The sequence below is a fragment of the Lissotriton vulgaris genome, chromosome 11, assembly GCF_964263255.1.
Source record: "Lissotriton vulgaris chromosome 11, aLisVul1.2, whole genome shotgun sequence".
NCBI lineage: Eukaryota > Metazoa > Chordata > Amphibia > Caudata > Salamandridae > Lissotriton > Lissotriton vulgaris.
In genome coordinates this window covers 177,010,691-177,032,994 of record NC_141699.1, presented here as the reverse complement: position 1 = coordinate 177,032,994, position 22,304 = coordinate 177,010,691, and the positions used below count along the sequence as shown (strand labels likewise).

The 22,304-nt window shown below is 45.9% G+C and overlaps 1 protein-coding gene across 1 annotated transcript in view; it reads left to right on the top strand.

Moving 5' to 3' along the window:
• The window catches only part of HECTD4 (HECT domain E3 ubiquitin protein ligase 4), a 2,691,195-nt gene that overhangs the window by 648,448 nt on the left and 2,020,443 nt on the right, over window positions 1-22,304 (top strand). Inside the window, exons 23-24 of the mRNA XM_086943079.1 lie at window positions 3,497-3,601; window positions 20,548-20,711. Coding sequence (XP_086799205.1) covers window positions 3,497-3,601; window positions 20,548-20,711 — 269 coding nt within the window. The remainder of the gene's footprint in view (window positions 1-3,496; window positions 3,602-20,547; window positions 20,712-22,304) is intronic.

The following is a 22,304-nucleotide window of genomic DNA, read 5'->3' as shown; positions in this document are numbered from 1 at the left end:
ATGCCTTCGGGTGATACGTGCGCTATATAAATCGCAATACATTTACATTACATTTACATTTACAATTCCTCAAGGGACGCTAAGTGTTGGGTTGGACCAACACTGTCAGGAGAATTATAAAAATTAATAAATAATACAGTAAGAGCATTATTGACTGACAATTCAACAATTAAACAATTTTGGGACCCGGAGTTCAACTGTTTTAAGACTCCATTCAAGTTCAATGATTCTAACAGAGCCACACCTCCCTTCGCTCTGCCTGTCAATACTGGAGTGGCTGGGATACTAAAATGGACCTAGCCATCCACAATAAAAGTATGTGAAGTGTCCCAAGTTTCTTGGAATGCTAAAATATCGTACAGTTTAATGAGGGCCAACCAGTTCTCATCTTGCACTTTAGCTCTGATTCCAGCAATATTCCAACTGAGGAATCTACAGATGTTATCTTTAGGTGGGATGCCAACTCTCACAGCTAGATCATCACTCAAATGATCAGGTCGATCGTTCCCCACCAAAAAACTCAGAGGAGAAGAATGGCTAGGCGAATTTAAGCCCCCTCTCTTTGGATTCTCTAATCCCTGCCCCTGGCCAACACCAGGGTGTAAGGGGGAATGGGGAGAAGCGATTGGGTAAGGCAGGTGATGCCCAGGGAATCCGCCACACCCCTGGGTAAGATGTAATTTCCTTACATTATCCTGTCGCGCTGGGAGGACAATAGATGCCTGGTTATGATTAAGATTACGCGAGGGAACGAAATAACCCAGGGGAATTGAACTGATACCCATTTTACTAAAGTCAGACTCGTCCCAAGACAACTTATCAGATAAGTCCAGTCAGTCGACTCCTTCCATTCCCGCTAGCTTCACACTGGGATCAGGATTCAGCTGAGTCTTAGCAAAAAGACTAGCAAGTACTGCTGCTTTCTGTAGTTAGAGAAATTAGTAAAGCAAATTTGTAAAGGATTCTTCTGGAGCCATTTAGGTGCCGTTAGCATGAGTGATTTCTTTTTCCCCCCCCTCCTTTTTAACATTTTTTTTTATTTCCCCCAAAATTATGTGAGCATACAAAGTTAATTAATTCGATTAATACAGTAAGACTTTCTCCACAATTCATTATAAAGTTAATATCGATGTCAAAAGGTAAAACAGCATTACGGTCATTACCGCTGGATCATAAGATAATTTAAACAATTCCTTATTTTAAATAATATATATTGGGTGTTAAAGTAGTCTATTAATACGTCTCAAGTCGGATCTGATATTATTTATTTAAGGGTCCAAGTTGATCGGATATATAGTTTCAACATTGGGAGTTATCTTGATTCCTGGATATGTAGCAGTATCCACCCTGCGGGTGTCTATAAAGTCAATGTTATCTGTGCATACAATCTGGGTTTTTTCCCCATTAAGTAGGTAGCCAGATCTTCTCTGAAATTTCCTAGCCAGTTTCTCAACCTCAAGCAGTGCGCTACTAGGATCTGAAGTTTTTATCGAGATATCGTCAGTGTGTGCTAACGCCTTCATATCAAACTCATTTATTCGGACTGGCTTTATAACCTGACTTTGAGCACTTTGTCCAATAAACAGGTTAATATAGAGAGCAAACAAAATTTGGGAACAGGGGCATCCCTGTCTTGTTCCTCTAGTAATAGCTTTTCTCCCAGATTCTTGGTCCATAATTTGAAGTTTGACAAAAATAGTATAATATATAGCCCTTATTGTCTTGATCAGTTGTGTGCCAAACCCCTTACATTTCAAAACTTCCTAAAGATAACTCCATTACATAATGTCAAATGCTTTTTCCTCATCAAGGAGGATCATAGTCACTTGTCACCCGTTACTTCTGCAATATTGAGCAAGGTGATGGCACGTCTGACATGGTCTGTTGTTCATCTGCCAGGAATAACCCAGTGTTACTATGGCATGATCAGGCGGGCCGCAAGGATTTTGGAGTATAGTTTGGCATCGCAGTTGATCAATGAGATAGGCCTATAAGAGCCCGGGTTGTCTGGAGGCTAATATTTTTCAGGAAGATCACAATGTCTGTGCTCTGCCAAGACGGAGGAGGTACCCCATCCCGCTGCACCACTAAAAGCATGTCCAGTAAAAATGGTTCTATTTCGAGATACACTTTGTAGCGATTGAGGGGGATTCTGTCTGGGCCTGCTTCCTTCCCTGAGGCCAGTAAATTTGTGCACCATCGACTTCTTCTTAAGGGATATCTGCATCTAGCTCCCTATTTTGATCTGGATCTATCTGACCCATCCCTTCTTCTAGCTGTATCTCGTCTGCCAGCGAACTACTTTGCGGGGTATTTTTGCAATATAAAACCCTATAGTGGTTTTCAAATATTTTGACAATGTCTGTAAGATCTGTGGTGAATGACCTAGCGTTCCTTTTAATGTTCTCAATATTTCTATTAACTTCCCTTTTCTTAGTACGTAGGGCTAAAAGTCTTCCAACAAATAATCTAATGGACATACTTTGTGTGGACATGTGAAATGAGTGAAGCCAGGGTCCAGTGTCTTCTTATTTTCCGGGATATCAACCAATCCATGACTGTCCATTAAGGACACCAACCCTCTACATGGGTCTTTTTCCTGTGATATTTGGTTGTTTGTTTCCTTCCTACGTCTAGATCTAGGTTTGAATTCCCAACAAACTAGCAACAGGGTAGACCAAGCCGCTTATTCAATTTCTGGATCTTCGAATACTTTTGGATCATCCTGATTGGAACCATAGATTGAACAGATAGTAAACCTAAACCCTAAAGCATGACACTCTACAATCTCCCACATTCCCCATGTATCCACTAACTTACGTTTAGCAGGCCCAGTATGACTTTTAGCCAATATAGCCACCCCCTAATCATAGAGCGCTAGCAGAGTATACCTCCTTATCCTCTGCTCTCCTGTTCTCCATGGAATATGTGTTACCTGTTGACAGATAACATCAGGACCCAACATTTTAAGTATCTCTTCCACCCTTTGTCGCTTCAGCTTGTCATTTAGGCCACCAACATTAACTGAGCAGATGGTCACTTTACCCATTTGTCCTGTAATAAAGCCAGGAGGATATGCTGGTGCCCAGACTTTTATAACTTATTCTCCACATAAGGGATTGCTATGGAAACAACACATTCATTTAATGGAAAGAGGTGGACTCTAAAGCGAATTGCCAACGTTGACTGAGTGCAAGTCTGTTGTCATTAATATACATAAGCATTATAATAACTGTCTCTGGAATTCAGCTTTCCATATAGTGCTTAAAGAGTAGACATGCATTCTTATTGTTAATTTAAGAGTGGGCCACATTACATATAGGCCAGCATTGTAGCACCCAAATTAGGTTACAGCAAGTGAACCTTATTGGCTCTGTTTAACTCAGATTTTATATGTATTCCACAAAAGACTTGTTTTGAAAAAGAGAGCCAATTCCTCATGTAAGTATCTGATTTTTAACATGCTCTTAAACAGCTTTTCTTCTCCATTGTAAAGGTGGAAGGAGATACAGTAACTTTCTCTTTTGAAATGAGAAGTGGTCGTGAACATAACACTCCAGACAAAGCTATGTGGGGATTTTCTTGCACGGTTAGAGCTCAGGTAAATATACTTGCTTATTGTTCCTGCTTGCCAATTCCTTGACTCTGTGTGCCATGTCAATCCTTAATCTAATTTGCAGTGTTTGCTTGGCAGTATATTTATTTGTTAGCCAAGCCATCGAAAGTATGAATTGGACAGGGACAAGAATGGACATTATAATTTAAGTATTGGGGTTGTTTAACTGTATAGTGCCCCATTAGTTTGTAAACTTTGCTTCTTTTTATTTGCATATTTTGTGTTTTGTAAAATGCGCCACATGTTCCCTTGAGACCACCGTTATTTAAAAAAGGATAAAATGAGCGTTAAATATGTGTATCTCCCCAAAGATTCCAGGGCCTCTGATTTCATGTTGTTTTCATTACTTTTTGTTTGCTATGAGGGACCAGACCCATTCTGGGACTCTTCGAACTCCATTTCCCTTTTATTATCATTATAGTGCTTAAATATCTTGGGTGATTCCTGTGAATTCTCCCACTAAGTATTTAGTCACCAAGGAGCAAAGAATCTTTGAAGGCATCCTGTTTTAACTACACCTTATAAATATGATTTTTATAGCCAAGTTCCAAACCTGACACAGTATCTGTACGAATGTCTATTTAGCTATTTCCTGCTATACTGCCAGCAGGAGTCATTCAGTCAATTGTGTATGTATAGGGGCTTTGTGAGTCTAGTATTTAAAAATGCCAAAATTCCTTTGGTGGTTTGTATTATTCAAGTTCAATATGTAAAATTGTAAGCAAGTCCACAATATGTACAATAGCATCCTCTTCCCTCGAACAGGTGTTGAAAAATTCCAGTTTTCAATTGCAGGAAGCTTCCTCTCCTGTGCTAGATGTTATCTATGTTTTGAATTTGCTTTTATGCTATATACATCTCCAACAAAGCAGATCATGCTGAGTCAGGTCTATGAATGACAGCCCTCATGTTTTACCATCTTAATCATATTTTTCACAAGGCAAAGACCTGCCTTCAAACTTGGCAGATCATGCATGGTTCTGTCCCTCTCTATCAAATCAAGCATCTTTTTCATCTCTGCTTGCCTCTCTGACCCTTCAGTCATTCTGAAACTTAACTTCTTTCTGATGAATGTGGAGTCGCCTTATTACTCATGGCCTGCATAACCCTCCTGTTTATTTTATTGGTGCATTTGTCTTAAAGTCCCAAAGCCCAATGTGCTCCTAACCTCCTTAGTGCAGCTTACCCAGTCCTTGGTGCATTTCTGAAGGGCAGATTATTATTATTATTATTAATGGCGTTTTGTTAAGCGCATACTACCCGGAGGCCTCGTAGCGCTAATGACCAGTCTGTGACACAATTCACCAGACTGAACTGGAACACCAACTCTGGTTCAAGTGCTAGCCCTTAACTAGCCCAGTAGAGCCACTTCATGGATACATAATTCTTTTTTGAATTGTCCTTCAAGGGCTCATGCCTGTATAATGGTCTGCCTGGAAAAGCCAACATTGGCAGAAAGCCATTATCAGTGGCTGTGATAACCTGCATTCGAAAAGTTCCTATCATGTCTTGTTTGCTAAGGTGTTACTGCACTGTGTTACTGGCAAAACTGCTGGAGATTGGTAAATCGAAGAATTATATAGTTCCGACAGCAGATTATCGTCAACAATATTTTGAAAATTGACCTCCTAAAGAAACTGTGCCCTGCCGTTGCCAAGATGGCGGCGGAGTAACCGCGATCCTTCGGAGCTCTGCTCACCACGGCCGATAAAAGCATCCACAACTCTGGAGGAGACCGGCGGCTTACCTGCAAAGAGAGTGACCAAGAGGAGGCGTGAGGCACAGCTGTGGGCAGAAGCAGCTGAAGGTGTCTGGTGGGCGATTCGGTTGATGGACCAGGATCGGGGCTATAGAGCGAGACACCGTGTGAAGGAAGATCGGACTGGAGGCGGCTCGGAGCCGCCGGAGATAGAAGTGACGATCCGGATCTCCCTGCGTTCCCTGATGAGAGCAGGCCCAACAAGCGATACGAGGGCCAGTCTGCAGACACACCAGTCTCTTCAAGGTGAGGCCAGGTGCATGCTGTGGGACGGCGTGGCTGTCACCAAGCAGAGGGGAATGCGGATGCGCCCCCTCCACAAGAGCAACCGAAGGCTTTGGGGACGGGCCCGCCTGCCAACTGAAGGTTTGGCTACAGTAAGGGGAAGACAAGTGGTGCGCCAGGGCGGCATTGGGCGACTGTGTGGACAGTTTGTTTGCAGGGAGGAGCTCTGTGACGGACTGAGTGTCACTGCAGAAATTTTGGTGGGAATATCGAAGCTAGGCCCTGGGGCAGAGAACTAATTACCCCCATAAGGAAGCAATCTGGCACAGGTGACCCCTGAGATCGTCTAGTACAGGAGGCACAGCCCGACGCCCATATTGGGACCTGACAAAAGGGTTCCCAGGAGACGCGATTGGCTCGCGGATGATCCAGGCCCAGGCTAAAAGTTGTAGGCCTGAGGCGGAGCGGTGAGGCCCCAGCCGAGGGAGGAAAGATAGGAGCATCTGCCCACCGGGGGGGGGGGGCCTGAGGCTTGTTCCCCTGGTCAACCCGCCAACCTCATTTGGGCCCTCAACTGCTCCCACTGGCGAAGGAGTTGGTAAAAGGACTCAAACATTAAAGACATACGGGCAGCGATACAGGTGCATTTAAAGATCAATGACGCTGGGTTCGCTCCAGTTTCCCTGTTGTGGGACGCACTGAAGGCTGTCAGACGGGGCCACTTTCTAGCTATAGCCACTGGCCTGAATAAACAGTGAGCACCTGGAGTCGCAGATCAGGGAGCTGGATGGAGTGCACTGCTGTACGGGTGCAGTCAAAATTAAACAACAACTTAATGCCTCACGGCAGCAACTGAGAACCTTTGGCTGTGACCAAGTGAAATATTTTAACTTGCGCATCAAGCAGCGCTATTACGAGAGGCGAAACAAAGCCGGAAATCTTTGGGTGAACACGCTTCCCGCTCAGACAAATGCTCGTCGCATTGTAGGGATCAAAAACACCCAGGGTGAGATCCTCCAATCAGACTGCGACATCGCTGCTACCTTTGAGTCCTTTTATACCGATCTGTACGCGGCAGACCCCTTGGACCCTACAGCCGCCGAGGCCTATGTGCGGGATGCTCCGTTGGCCTCCCTCCAACCCAGATGCAACCATGCTAGACGCAGATATCCATCCAGACGAGGTCCTACGAGCCATCTAGGGACTTGCCTCTGGGAAAGCTCCCGGAGGGGACGGCTTCTCAGCTGACTTCTATAAAACCTTTGCCCCGACCTTGCCCCAGTGCTCATCAGGCTTTTTAATTCATTTAGTGATACCAGAGCCCTGGCCCCAACGATGGCTATGGCGGAGGTGGTCGTGATACCCAAACTGGGCAAAGACCCACTAGACTGTGCATTCTACCATCCCATATCTTTATTAAATGTTGATCTGAAAATCTTTACCTGCATACTTGACCGGCACCCTATATGCAGGGACTTGTGGACCCGGACCAATCAGGGTTCATCCCAGAGCTTAACTGCAGTGATAGGATGCTTTGATCTCTTGGAAAAGATCCAGCGCACTCAACAAACCGTGGTGCTCCTCTCGGTGGATGCCGAGAAGGCAATTGACCTGGTCCACTGGCCATTCCTGAAGCAGGTGCTCTATAGATGGGTTACCCGGAGGCGCGTATCAGAGTGAACGGTGTTGCCTCTCTGCCTTTTCGCATCAGGAGGGAGGACTTGGCAGGGGTGCCCACTGTCCCCCCTGCTCTTTACATGGAGCCGTTGGCTGAAAGATTCCGCCAGAACCCCGACATCTCAGGGATAAAGATGAGACAGGGAACACAAAGTTTTGCTCTATGCGGACGATGTGTTCTTCCTCACACAGTCGTTAACCTCCCTGCTTCCCCTGCTCGGTGAAATTGAGACCTTCAGCCAAGCCTCGGGCTTTAAGGTCAACATCCAGAAAACACAAGCTCTTAGCTTAACCCTTCCTAAAGCTGAACAACAGCAGTTAGCGAGGTAGTTCCCATTTACGTGGGCCTCCGAAGGCATCCCATACTTGGGGCTGCGGATATTCTCCAAGCTCGATAAGACAACCCAGTTGAACTACTTGACGCTTTTAGCGGGGGGAGCTCTTGAACTGGAAGAAGCACACAATATCATGGCTGGGTAGAGTGGCGGCAATTAAAATGACCCTTTTGTAACATATTCTATATGTGATGCAGATGCTCCCGTTTCAGCCACCGCCCCGTCTAGTGGCACAGCTGCACCATTTTATCTGGTGCTTTATATTGGGAGGGTTGAGAGCACGTATGGCACAACACCAGACATATCAGAGGCAGGAGGATGGGGGGCTTGGTGTTCCGCACTTGGAGCAATACTTCCAGGCCGCACAACTGCGATAAATGATTGAGTGGTATAAATTGGAGTCAGAGAAACACTGGTGTTTTTTGACTGCTTGATCACGGCATGCATGTCTGGAAGGTACCTTGGCTCCCTAAACAACATCGCCCAGTCGGGGCCTATGTCTCTCCGATTCTGAGGGCCACTCTTGGGGTATGGGACAGGGTGCAAGAATCATGTGGCCTCTCAACTTCGACATCGCCACTGACACTTTTTATAGGCAACTCAGACTTACCCCCGGCAAGAACAGGGAACAGCTACCTTAAATGGCAAGAGGCCAAACGCAAAAGAATTGGAGACCTTTTTGATGAAAAAGGAGTAATCTAATTTTCTCGCCTTATTTCAGACTTTGGAGTCCCTAAGGATGCATATTGGAAATAACTTGCCCTGCGCCACTGGGTGACTCAAGTACAGGTGTACCCCCACACTAGCCGCCCCTTCACTAAGTTTGAGCTATGGTACATAACTCTGACTTCGGACAAGCACCATCTATCAGACATATATACATTTTTGAATGGGCCTAAGCATAACACTAAATCCCCCGATCCGCGCCAGTGGCAAATTCTACCCTAGAGAGTGGCATTATGTCATCCATAGGGCCTGGGCCTCCTCTTGCAGTACGGTGGGTAAGAAAATATTCCTAAAAATAGCGCATTACTGGTATTACACCCCGCTAGGTTTGCACAGTGGAAACCGGGGAGATGGTCTCTGCTGGCGCTGTTGCGGAATGCCTGGCACCCTCACACATATCCTCTGGCATTGCCTGAGGATGCAAACATATTGGGACTAGCTGGGAAATCTGAGTATATCATGCGAGACATCTACACCATCTACCACACAGGCATACTCAGATTTCCCAGCTACACATCTTTAGGATTCCCCAACACTCTTACATACCCTCTCAAATCTTGTAGTGAGAGAGCGATTACTTTAGCGTTGGGCGCTGCCGACCAGATCTTGTCTAAATAGGTAGTAGAAGGGCCGACCCAACTGGATTGGTTACATATAGTGTGGGAGACGCTGGGCAGGGAAAGATTATTGTGAGCCTTACACACACACTCCCCAAATTTGACAAAACCTGGGGCACTACCATAGAATTTTTATCCACAGAGCTCATGTGCCCGAGATTCCTGCGGCTCATCAAAGCACCTCCCTCCACGGAAGATCACACACACACAATAGAATACCCCTACTGTGGGCATAATGCACATTACTGAAACACAGCCTACTCCTAAAACATGTGAGCCTATCCTTTTTTTCTGCTTTCTGTCTTTTCACCCTTTGATTGAGTTGAATATTCTTTACTGGTCCCCACTGGCTAGTGGATGTAGGTGGCGGCTTTTGTTATCCTTGCACTCCTAAAAAATTAATAGAAAGATTTAAACCATAAAGAAACTGGGCCCTTAGCACTGGTTGCAAAATAGCGGTTGCAATTTGTGACCAGTATTTTTGCATACAATGCAGTATTTGGAGAACCGACCAATTTACTAATGGGTCATTTTGAAAAATATTGAATCGTAGTTGGTCATAATTCGATCTACCTCAAGAATATTCATGAGATAGTTAATTCGATCTACCTCAAGAATATTCATGAGATAGGTTGCAAATTGTGACCCGCTATGATTCTCTGACATCACATGGATGGTGGCCTGCTGAGGTCTGTGATTTCTTTCTAATAAAGACCTTCCCGTTTGCATATGTTTACTATTACCTTTCAGTAGATGGTAAAAATATTAATGTTTTGTAGCCAAACTTTGGTTGCAAAACATGAATACATCTCATTCCAAATCACTATTTAGAAGGAACGCCCTAAACACACCCTTTCAAATTACTGATTTGGTATGCAATTGCATACCCAAATTGTAATTTGGTAACATGTTACTCAATCACAGTTTGGATTGGGTAAATAGAAAAAGGGCATTTTGCAGTTGCAAATTGTTGGAAATGGCCCTTTTCACTGTCACCCCCAAACTTTTAGCCATCCTCCCCCCACTTTGTGCTGAATTCGTGTTTGTTGGCTTTATGACTTTGAGCACTTTGCCCCTCTATTCAGTGCTAAAGTGCATGTGCTCTCTCTCCTCTGAACATGGTAATATTGACTCACATCCAATTGGCATATATATCTTTTTTGATCTATTTTTTTGATTTTAAAGAGCAAACAAAACATCAGCACAAGACATTTCAAAATAATGTAAGTCATTTCTGCAAGAGGCAATTTGGAATACAGGTAGGTTCTTGATTGGGTGATCCACCAGTACAGAAGGGCATTACACATATGTATAGAAGTGCAAGTGTGATACATTTAGCCCAGTTGATTTATCCATTTTCCCCAGGCCCTGCTGTATTTGGCCAAGTAGCCAATACTTGGGGTTTTTACCTGCGCTCACACCGCCACCAGTAGGCATATTTAATTTACTTATAAGTCCCTAGTAAACTGCACTACATGTGCCATGGGCCTGAAAATTAAATGCTACTAGTGGGCCTGCAGCACTGATTGTGCCAACCACTTAAGAACACCGTTAAACATGTCTGGGGCCTGCCATTGCCTAGCCTGTGTGTGCAGTTTTAAACTGCAATTTCGCCGTGGCAAAAGAAACCTTTTACCAGGCGCAAACCTTACTTTGTAATGCATATAAGTCACCCTTAGGGATAGGTCATGGACAGCCCAACGTGTGTCTTCACTGTACTACCACTGCCCCGCCAAGACAAAACATGGGTCTGATTGGCTAGCCGTAACATGAAGCGAGATGTTGAGCCCAGGTGCGGCCTCCTGAACTCGGACTTCCTGCACGCACTCTGGAGTTGCGCCCACCTCCCCTTGTACTGGACAGCGGTCGCTGACACATTGACGGCGGCCACGACGTGGGAAGCATGCCTACTGGGGCTCTACAAGAGAACCAAACAGACCAAACTAAGGGCACGTTTCTGGGACCTAGGACTCATTACGGCTAAGCGACTCATCACGAAACGATGGAAGAGTGTCGCCCCCCGCGCCCTGCTGACTGGCGTCGCTCTTTTGACAACTGGGCTTGCGCGGAGAGTGTGTCTCTACACAGGGAAGAGACCGCGGGCCTCCGGAAGTACCCGATTGCACAAGACTGGGACGCTGCCCTGACTGCGTACCACCGGGCGTGCACCCAGGCCGGTATAGCGTGACCGCCCGACACGGTACAGTGAGGGTCCTGTCGCCTACCGTCCGGTCGTGGCACGAGCCAAACTCCCCCCCCCCCCCTTCCCTCCCCCGGCCACCGAGGTCATACCCAGCAGGAGATGTCCCCTGTCGTTCCCCCCCCCCCCCTCCCCCCTGCCCTGCGGTCGCAGCAACCCTACATCCTCAGCCGTCCCCACCCCCACACGGCCCACATAGGGTGCAGCATACACAGCTAGGATCACTGATACATTACTGTACACATAAACACTAGTCCGACTGTTGTTGAAATGTTTCTCCCTCCCCCCTTCTTTTAATTCCCTGTTGTGTCTCTTGGTTGGCAATGAGATTGTTTCTGCTGTACTCATGATGATGTTCGATTTCCCCTCCCCGTTTACTCTTCACACAATGCCTGTTGGACACTGCCAAGATCAGGAGACTGTAACCCAGCGACCCATATGCCAATATGGGATGTGATCCTGCCTTCGACTACTTCTGTGCCGACAAGGGAACGCGGCCTAAGACAATGGTTGTTGGCTTTCATGACCACCTTGGTCCTTTTGCAGTGCTGCGGGCTACGAGCACTGCAACCCGAGACTTTTCCTGGCACTGCCGTTTGCGGACTAATGCATCTCCCCTGGCTACTGTTTATTTTCACTTATGTATGACCGACATGTCAAAACATGCTACTAGCTGGGTAACGTTTGTAGTAGTTATTCTTTTTTATGACATTGTGTGATCGATTGCCTTATTACCTGTGAAACTAAATAAAGTTTTGGACCATTGGTCTTAAAAAAAAAAAAATAAAAAAAAAATGAAGCGAGATGTTGAGGCCACCACTTTAGGACTTTGGAAGTCGGTCCCTATGGCCCCTTGTATTTTCAGGAAGGTACCACAAAATAAAAAAACTTTGTTGGGTGGGTGTCTGCAGGCGCTGTCTTTTGACCAAACACATAATGCAGTTGGTTTTCCCCTGGTTGATTAACAGTGTTGTAGAATTGGAATATGTGTTTTTCCCTTCACAAAAACATTCTTTTCTCCCATTCTAGTTGTTTGACTTACACACAATAGACCTGACAACCAGAAACACTCCCACACATTCAACATATACACACACACATATATATATATATATATATATATATATATATATATATATATACACACACACACACACACACACACACACACACACACACCCACTCACACACACACACACACACACACACACACACACACACACACACGTCAAGGTGTCGGCTGCCCTCAGTGGGTGGGAATGGTGGTAACATATTACTTTACATTAAAAAAAACTAAAAGTTCACTAAAGTGAGGGGCGTGGCTAACAGCCGAGCAAGATGGCTGCTTAGTGGAGGAGCTCTGGGGAAGACATAGCCCTTCGCATCAATCTGGCCATTTATCCGGCATATAACTGTGCCCCAGGGGCCTGAGCCGAGGTCTAGGACCGAGCGGCTTCCAGCGGCGAAACTCGGGGAAGATTCAGACACCGGGTGCCAGCGATAGCCAAGAGTGTTCTGCAACGGCCTATCACTCGCGCGGAGACCGGGGCCTGGCGTAGCTTAGGGCCCGGGAACGAGGCAGAAGGGCGGCGAAGCGAGGCGCGAGGCGCGAGGCGAGTGGCAAGCCAGGAGCTGTGAACGCCCCTGGAAGCAACGCAAACGGACACGACCTGGACGCTCCCTGAGGACTTGGTAGCTCCCAGTGACGCGGGAGAAACACCGGGTGGAGCAGCAACTGCAAGGTGCGGCCTAGTGACAGTGCTTCAGCCAGGGGCTCGATTTTCAGAAGGCCACAACTGTTATCGACCTTATGGGCGTGGGGGCCCAGGACTTTGAAGCAGCCGTGAGGGCACTCACTGCGATAGGAGGAGCTTGAGTAGCATCGGCTCCCTCCCCACCCACCACACCCCTCCCCCTTCTGCCTGTTGGTGATACCTCAGCAATGCGGCAAGACTAGATACACTACTCAGCTCTAGGAGCCCCAGTGACAAAACGCCATAGGGCTGGCAAGAGACACGCCATCGGAGGGGCGGGTGGTGCAGGCTGGAGGTCGAGAACTGAACCAGGGGTGGACGCAGGCCTCTAAGTACTGCGTACCCTGCAGCAATGGCACGCCCGCACATTCCATATTAACTCAAGACACCAGTACCGGTACAGTTGTCGACGCATAACAGGTTACAGGGTCCACAAGCCTGAGAGACAAGATAACACTGCGCAGTGCATTAGCCGACCCACCTTCGACGAAACCATGGCGGGCAGGGGCCCATGGACTCAAAATACGCAGGCCAAATTGGACAAGTATGCATACAACAAAGGTTTTCCACCGCTTCCAGAAGGGTACACTTCCTCAGGCAAAGCAGAAGACGGTGATGGGGCAAAAAAGGTGATGCTGGAGGATATCATGGTGGCCCTTTCGAGTGTCCAAACAACAGTGGGGACGATCTCTACTGACGTCACCCTTCTACGAGCGGACTTCCAGAAAATGGAGGAAAGAATCAAAGAAGTGGAGATAGTCACCAAATCCCAGGTGACGGATACATCGGCAATGCAGAAAGCTCTGTCCTGACTCGAGACGGAAAACAAGCTACTAGCGGAGAAGCTCGATGACCAAGAAGGGCGCTCACGTCGGAACAACGTCCGCATTCTAGGTATTCCAGAAAATGAAGGTACTCAAGCAATGGACCGCTATGTTGAAGAACTGGTGAAAACGCAACTGCAGCCAAAAGGACTCTCCAGTTTCTTCTCGGTGGAGAGAGCCCATAGGGCTCCGGGCGGAAGGCCTAAGCCGGGAGCACCCTCCAGACCGGTGCTCGCCAGACTGTTTAACTTCCGAGACAGAGACGCCATCTTACATACGGCGAGAGTCTTCCCACCAATTTGAGTCCACAATTCAACGGTCGCTTTCTTCCCGGACTATACAGCAGCGGTCTCCCGACGCAGGCGAAGTTTTTTGGAAGTTAAAAAAGCACTACGAGCGCAAGAATTGCCCTATTCCATGCTATTTCCCGCGAGGCTCAGAGTGGTAGCGGAGGGCAAGACATGGTTCTTTGAAACACCATAAGAGGCCTATGACTGGCTTGAGGGTTGGCGGAGAGTGGATAAACTGCGTCGTGGGAATAAAGACAACCACCGCAGTGCAGACGCAGAAGACACAGACAGCCAAGCAACACAACGCCCAGGCCCGGACTGCTCGCCAAGGTCAGATACAGAGAATATCGGCCAAGGATAGGGCTACTAACAACATAATACCCGGGAGAGAGATCCCATAAATGCAGAGCCATGGTCGTGCCGGCTCTGGACACTGGACTGAAGCAGTCCATGGAGGGACGGGAGGGCTGATGCTTCCTCTTGGACTCCTTACCCCCGTCAAGCAAGTACTATGTTTTGGGTTGGGAAGGAGCACTCTTCTGAGTTGGGGTGGCGGTCCGTTAAGCAGGGAGGCAGGGTGGGGGGGAGGAACAGAGGCTTGGGAAGTTTGGATTATCTTTATCTTTGTTCGAGTTTGTATCAGCACTGATGGCAGGGCAGAGAATCGACTGACCGGCAGAATTTCAACTGAGTTAGTTAGGCAGCAATTCAAGGTATCTATGCACCGCACCCATGGCAACGCGCACACAAATTGACTATACCTAGACCATGACCCACGAAGCTCAAGTAACCCCCCTCGTGTTATTAACTTGGAATGTTTGCGGACTGGGAGATAAGATAAAGAGGGGACTGGTACTGCAGGCCCTGAAACGCCAAGGCCCCGCATTAGCGCTACTGCAGGAGACTCACCTCACGGGCATGGCATGTAAGGCATTAGATAGATGGGGGTATAAGATGGTAGTACACTCCGTGTTCTCATCGGGCTCCAGGGGAACGGGCATCCTGGTGCGGATAAATTCTCCCTTCATAGTCCTCCAAACTAAGACGGACGACCAGGGAAGGTTTGCAGCACTGCAGGGTCAATGGGAAGGCAGGCTTATTAATGTGGTATCAGTATACATTCCACCAGCACTTCACACAGTAGCACTCGGCGGCTTCCTCCTTACACTGCCGGAAGGGGACCTTATCATTTGGGGGGACTTCAATGCCACAATGGACGCCACCATAGACAAATATCCGGTTAAGTTGCAGGCACCTGGAACCTCACGCTTGCAGAGCTTCACAGAAGCAATGGGGCTTGTAGATGTCTGAAGGCACTCACATCCCACAGCGCCCCACTACACGTACCACTCCAATGTATACAATAGCCTGTCCAGAAGAGACTATTTTATGATGCTAGACCCCAACCTACAAAACGTTGAGGGCGTAGTGATCAAACCAAGGGGCATCTCTGATCCCTCACTAGTGGTACTGACTTTCTCCTACCGCCAAAAGTCTCGTCGGAGGATTTACCCTATTTATCCCGGGTACCTCCAGATTCCCAATATTAGAGAAGACCTCCGTAGAGCCACAAAACATTTCTTTGAGGAAAACACTGAATTGTTTAGTTCACCGTCAATAGTGTGGGAAGCATACAAGACTGTCCTCAGAGGGCAAGCAATAGCTTCTATCACGGGGCATAAACGGGCGAAGCAGAGGGAACTATTAGATTTAGAGATAGAACTGCAGGCAGCCGACACAGACCACTCAGCGGATCCCACACCGGATACGGCACACGTCCTGCATCTCTGACAACGACACAGGGACTACTAATGAGAAAAGACGGTGGCTAGCCTTGCACCAACACGGCATAAAATATACGACGTAGGAGACAAAGCGGGGAAGCTGCTGGCTTGGCTATATAGGCGTGAGAATAGCGCTAGGGGGATACCACAGATAAGGATGGCAGATGGGCGACTCATGACAGACCCAGAGGAGTAAATACACTGGCAGAATATTTCCATGAAGTCTACACACCGACATCGGATATTTCAGAGGCTGAGATAGCAGACCCATTAATAAATATAGAGATGCCCACGCTGACTCAGGAGGCTTCTCTGGAATTGGAGGTAGACCTTCCGGAAGAAGAGCTGCAATTAGCGATCCGTTCGCTGCAGTCAGGCAAAGCACTGGGACCCAACGGGATCCCGATAGAATGGTATAAGCAGATGGCAGAGCCGGTCTGCCCGCATTTATTGGCGATGTACAACGACAGCTTAAGGGCGAACTACCACGAGACCAACGAATAGCAACAATAGTGGCAATCCCAAAACCCGGTAAGACCCCGTCTGAATGCACCTCCTACCGCCGAATATCGCTGCTAAATGCAGAGGCTAAAATTTTAGCTAAACTATTAGTCAACAGAATGATGACACATTTACCACACTTAATTCAACCGGACCATTCTGGCTTTATGCCAAATAGGAACACCGCACTCAACCTCAGGCTCCGACTCTGTCTGAACCGGCAGTTATAGGGTCCCTAGATGCGAAGATGGCCTTTGACATGGTAGAATTGAAATATCTCTTTGCGATCCTTCTGCATCTGGGATTTGGCCCTAAATTTAGTGCATGGGTCCGCCTCCTATACACGGGGCCTCTAGCTTGTGTAACGGCTAACGGACACCTGTCAGGCGAGATACCGTTGGCGAGAGGGACGCGCCAGGGTTGCCCCATGTCGCCACTCCTATTCGCACTGGTGCTAGAACCCCTGGCGACACTGATTAGAGGTGCTCCACTACTAAAAGGTATACGATGGAGGGAGGGGTGGGAAGACAGTCTCTCTCTGTACGCTGATGACATACTGGTGTACCTCACAGATCCAGAACACTCTATACCAGAGCTCCTTGACATCTGTGATAACTTCGGGAAGGTGTCAAGGTACACAATAAACTGGTCCAAGTCGGTCATATATATACTGAAGGGGCCCGCACCGCAACTCTCTACTGATGGCCCACTTGTGGTTGCGAGGAACTCATTTAAATACTTGGGTATACATATCACAACGGATGTCGCAGAGTTCTTCTCCAAAAACCTGGCACCTCCTATGGAGCGCTTACGGAGAGACGTGCTACATTGGGCATCCCTGCCCTTTACACTCCTGGGTAAAGCGGCGTTATATAAAATGATGGCCCTACCCCGGTTTCTTTGTGCCCTTGATAACACGACCTTTCCAGTCCCGCCTCGATACTTTAAAAAATAGCTACACAGGTGTCCGTACTTCTCTGGGGTAACAGACCGGCACGAATAGCGCAGGCGAAACTACATAGAAGTTGGTATGATGGTGGGATAGCGCTCCCCGACATATAATTGTACTATTGGGCGGCGCACCTCAAGGTCATTAACCAATGGTTACATGCACCTCAGGATGACCCAGCGTACAGGGCAGATAGAGCCCAATTGGGAATGAATAATATGCTTGCAATCCTATATAACAGAGGGCAAGCACTGAAACTAGAGGGCCCCACAAAGCATACGGCCATGCTATGGCACACAGCGCAGACACGGTTGGGATGGAGGGGTGTCATTACCAAACTTACCCCGCTCTGGGATACTAAACAACTGGGACGGCTGGGAAATAGCCAGGAATTTGAACAGTGGGACAATATAGGCATCTCCACGGTGGGGGATTTGTGGGACAGAGGGAATGTAGTGCCATTTGCCCAACTCCAGCAACAATACGAATTAGGCCCGACTGAGGCTTACAGATACACACAAATAAGACATGCATCGCTGGCGGTACTCCCACAAGGTACGGAGGTCCCGGAGGCCTCCCCACTAGAGGACCAACTGCTTACTGACCACGTGCCGAGACGCGCCACATCCTTCACTTACAGAAAGCTGATTAACAATCTGTCAGACCCGACAGTTTCACTACGTGGCAAATGGGTGACGGATGTGGGGGACATAAGGCTTCGGTTAGTGCAGCTTAAGATCCTGCAACGAGTATACTATACCAGACCACGCTAAATAAAGTACAGAGGGCACAGCATCCATGTTGCCTCAGAGGGTGTGGGGAAGAGGGTTCTTTTATACATACAATATGGGAAAGTTCAGCAATAGCGGATTACTGGCAAAAGGTACTGCGAACAATATCACAGGCAGTGGGAGTGTCACTTCTACCGGAACCGCGCAGATGCCTACTCAACATGTGGGAGCCCAATGATCACACACGCCATGGACAAACATGGGTCACGCTGGGACTCATGGTAGCGAAACGAAACATTGCACAGAAGTGGGGTGCAGTGGAGCTGCCTTCGTTGGAGACCTGATGTAAAGACATGGATCTCGCTATGGTGACTGAAAGGACAGTATATGCCAATTGGAGAAGCCCCCGAAAATTGACAAAAATCTGGGCGGCCTGGAATGCTTACCGGGGGGACATTTGTGACCCAATACCAGAATCTGACGAGGATAGTTCAGATGAGGAATAAAGGGGGGGGCGGGGGAACTGGTATTGATTGGACTGTCGAAGGGACTACTAAGGGTTGTCCAGACTAATATTGACTTCATAATAGAAATGTATTCGGGAATGTGTACCCTAACTGTACTATGTGATTTTCTGCACTCTGTCATTACTGCCTATGTGTTGAATGAAAAAATAAAAATACCTTCAAAAAAGAAAAAAAAAGCACTAAAGTAACAAATGTTGAAGTGGCTTTATAGTTAGGGGAAACTGGCAGTTTTAATGTAACATTTCGAACTCTTAAAACCACTGAAATTCACCAGTTGTAGTTAACTGAAGTAACTATAAATTGCACCAGCTAATGATCTTACATCACTCATGGCATGTTCAGTGATGTCATTAATAGTACACTGATGACAACTGAAATTACATTGTTAATGACATCACTGTTCCTGGAGGTGCAGGAGTTCTAGTTCTTTAGTTATTTATAACTGGTGATTTTCAGTGTTTTTTTGGGTTCATAATGTTACATTTTAATTGACATTTTCACCTAACTAGAGGATAGCTTTAACCTTTGTTTTTTCTGTGCGTGTGTGTGTGTGTGTCTGTGTGTGTATATATATATATATATATATATATATATATATATATTCTTTCTTTATTTATTTATTTAATAACTAGCTTTAGCTCCTTCATGGAAGTTTTGTGCTGATCTATCAAGCGTGGGACAACAATAAGGGGAGGGAGAGTCTCAAAATATCAATTTCCTATTTTAATTCCCTTAGGACACTCTGCTCTCCGATACAGGAAAAAGTCCCAAAAAATACAGAATTGCACCAAATTTGACAAAGTTGGAAATTGACATTGTGCTTTTATTTATTTGGTATACATCCATTCTAGTTTTAGCGAACTTTGAGTTTAAAAAGATGCCCGCAGTCATCATGAGGGATTAATCTCCTGGAACAGTTAATGAGATCCAGTCTTTGGTACTCCTGTGGTATCAAATGTAAATAGTATACTCTAATCCCATTAGTGGCAGTCTATTTATAACAAGACATGTTCCTCTAAGCCTCCTACATTACATGGATCAACAAAAGAGCAAATATCTACATGCAATGCCTCTATTCATCCCACAATTGGGAGATTCTAAAAGACAGGATTAGAGAAGACTCCCGGAGGGGTCCCAGATTACATCAGTGGTTCTTAACTTTTTGTCTTCTGACCCACCCCCAACCCCTTTGATCCTTATTGATACACTGGGTCTCCCACTGAATCATTGTTGGAATCCAGGGACCCCAGCTGAGTGAGTACAGGAAGCCAAGGAACTCAGCCTGAGCATTTTTGATATTCTGAACCGCAAAACAATACACAACAAATACAGAAATAGGCAATCTTTTACAAATACACGAATTAATAAACATTTTATTTTATTTGCAAAAACAATAAACAAATCTAAATTTTAATTTTGATAGGAAGTTTGGTGTTTTCTTTTCTTTTATTCAAGTAAAGCACTCATTGTCCATACTACACATTGTTTGATGCCCTTGCACTGCTCCCACAAATCAATTTCAGGATACTAATTTCATTTTAAGCCTGCAGTTTTAAAGTCCTTCACATGTACATAACGTTTAAAAAATGTAAATGTAAATTTTGCTTCTTTGTTTATATACACTTTGTTGAGCTCTTACTATTTATTTAAATTTCTAAGCAGTCACTGATTCCCTGCGTAGGGTTTGTGGACCCCCAGGGGTCCCCGGACCACATGTTAACCACTGGACCACATCATTTGAGGAAGAAAGCTTGTACAGGGTTAGATATATGTTTGAGTTAATAGTACCAACTGCTTTCATTTATCTGTACTTTCAATTCAATACAACACTAATTTGAAAAAAGGTGCTGTTCGTATTGTTGTCCTTATTTCACAAATCTGATTTGCAGCCACACATGACCTTCTAATATGAACTGTTTACCATTACTACTTGTTGTATTTTCAAAATAGTTTCTCATTTTTAAAAGTCTATAACTTGATAGGTTATTACGGTGCATGCTTGAATGAACACTTATTACTTTCCACTTCTTAGGAATCTTCTGAAGATGTGTCTGGAGGATTGCCATTTTTAGTAGATCTGGCATTAGGTCTATCAGTGCTAGCTTGCTCCATGCTCAGGATATTGTACAGCGGACCAGAAATCACCAAAGAAGAAGAAACGTGTCAGGACCTTTTACGATCAAAACTTCTACAGCGGTAAATACACAATTCTGCGTTTGTTGTGCAAATGTGTTTTATTGTGCCGAATAGTGGTGCATCTGCCTTTCATTGTTTTGTTCTATAAACCTTGCATGCATACCTGAATTCAAAGCTTTGATGTAATAATTTTCTTCCTGTATTTACTCTGTGCACCTTCTGTAATTGTGTTCAGCTATAATTAGTTGACAAAAAACAGTGGGCATACCCACATATATCGGGATGTTTAATTGGTGTTTAAGCATACCATAATCCGTTTGCGCACATTGTTTGATGATACATAACTAAGGAGTGTTCAGACATTTGCTATATTGGTTTTTCATTCATATATGCATTCCTCAACAGAGCATTGACTTATTACCCACCCTGTTTTGTCCAGTGAAGTGTTTCGTCTCTCAGTTGTTATGTCCTTCAAAAATGCACTATATGTCATGTGCTTTACAATCTGCTAATTGTGGTGTCCACAATGGATGTCACTGACTAGAGCTGTAAAGGAAGTACTGCTGTAAGTGAATTCTCCTTCACTGTTCATGCAATAGCTCCTCTCTTAATAGCATAAAGGTGATGTCTCACTGTCTGCAAGCTGTGCTGAGCATCAGAAGACCTGCAGTACAAGACACAAACTTCATCCTACACATAGATACCTTCACCCTTACCCACATAACCAACCCCTCTTCACTCCTAAGTCAGAAACCCCTCAAAGCACATTGTCTACTTATCTGCATAACTCATTGCCGTAAGGCATCGACACATGCATTGTTCATTGCAGGAGTACTTCAACTCATGCATTGATTTTTGTCAGTCAGATATGAACAGACCCAAATCATACAGGCTACAGACTTGCTCTTACACCCATCTACACAGCCACGATCCAACAGCATGAGTTCACTCTTACTTTAATTCATACAGCCAGATCTTTTGAAGGGAAACTGTCTTACATCCACATAAATTGTTGAAAAAGATTGCTCTAATCCGTATCACTGTCACCAGCAGGTTGGTTGATCTCCACCCTGGTACTTGCACCGGTGCGTAAACATCAATCTATACAGAATGATGTACAACATGAAGACCTTAAATGGTACCTCAGGTGCACCTGTGCAACACGCAGTTTTATTCCACACCTTATCCCTTTATATTTAAGTTTACCAAACTTCAGTTTCCAAACACAGATTCGAGTCATCTCTTTCAATTACCTGCCACTTTCCTCCAATATGCCCCACTTTGTCTGCATGCTGGAGCACTCTAGCAGTTACAAGGGATAGAAAATGATAACTAAGTTCTTCTTGTGTCCAAATTAAATGATAATTTACAAAGGTAATTGATCTGACTATTTTATAAGTGAAAGATAGATTTTTCATTGTTGGTTGTGTGTTTGTGTGGTTCTGCTCATAGTGAGTGGTAAATGTGATAATCAGTCCACAGTTGGCTGACTTTGTGCGAATGTGTGCCATGATGGCAACCATGTTGGAGAGAGGTCATGGCACCTGCAGCAACTCAAACTGAACTGTAATCATTCTAGAAGCACCACTAATTTTTCCAGCATGATACACTTCCACATGAGGCCACAGTACTAAGTTGGGGCAGAAAGCTTAA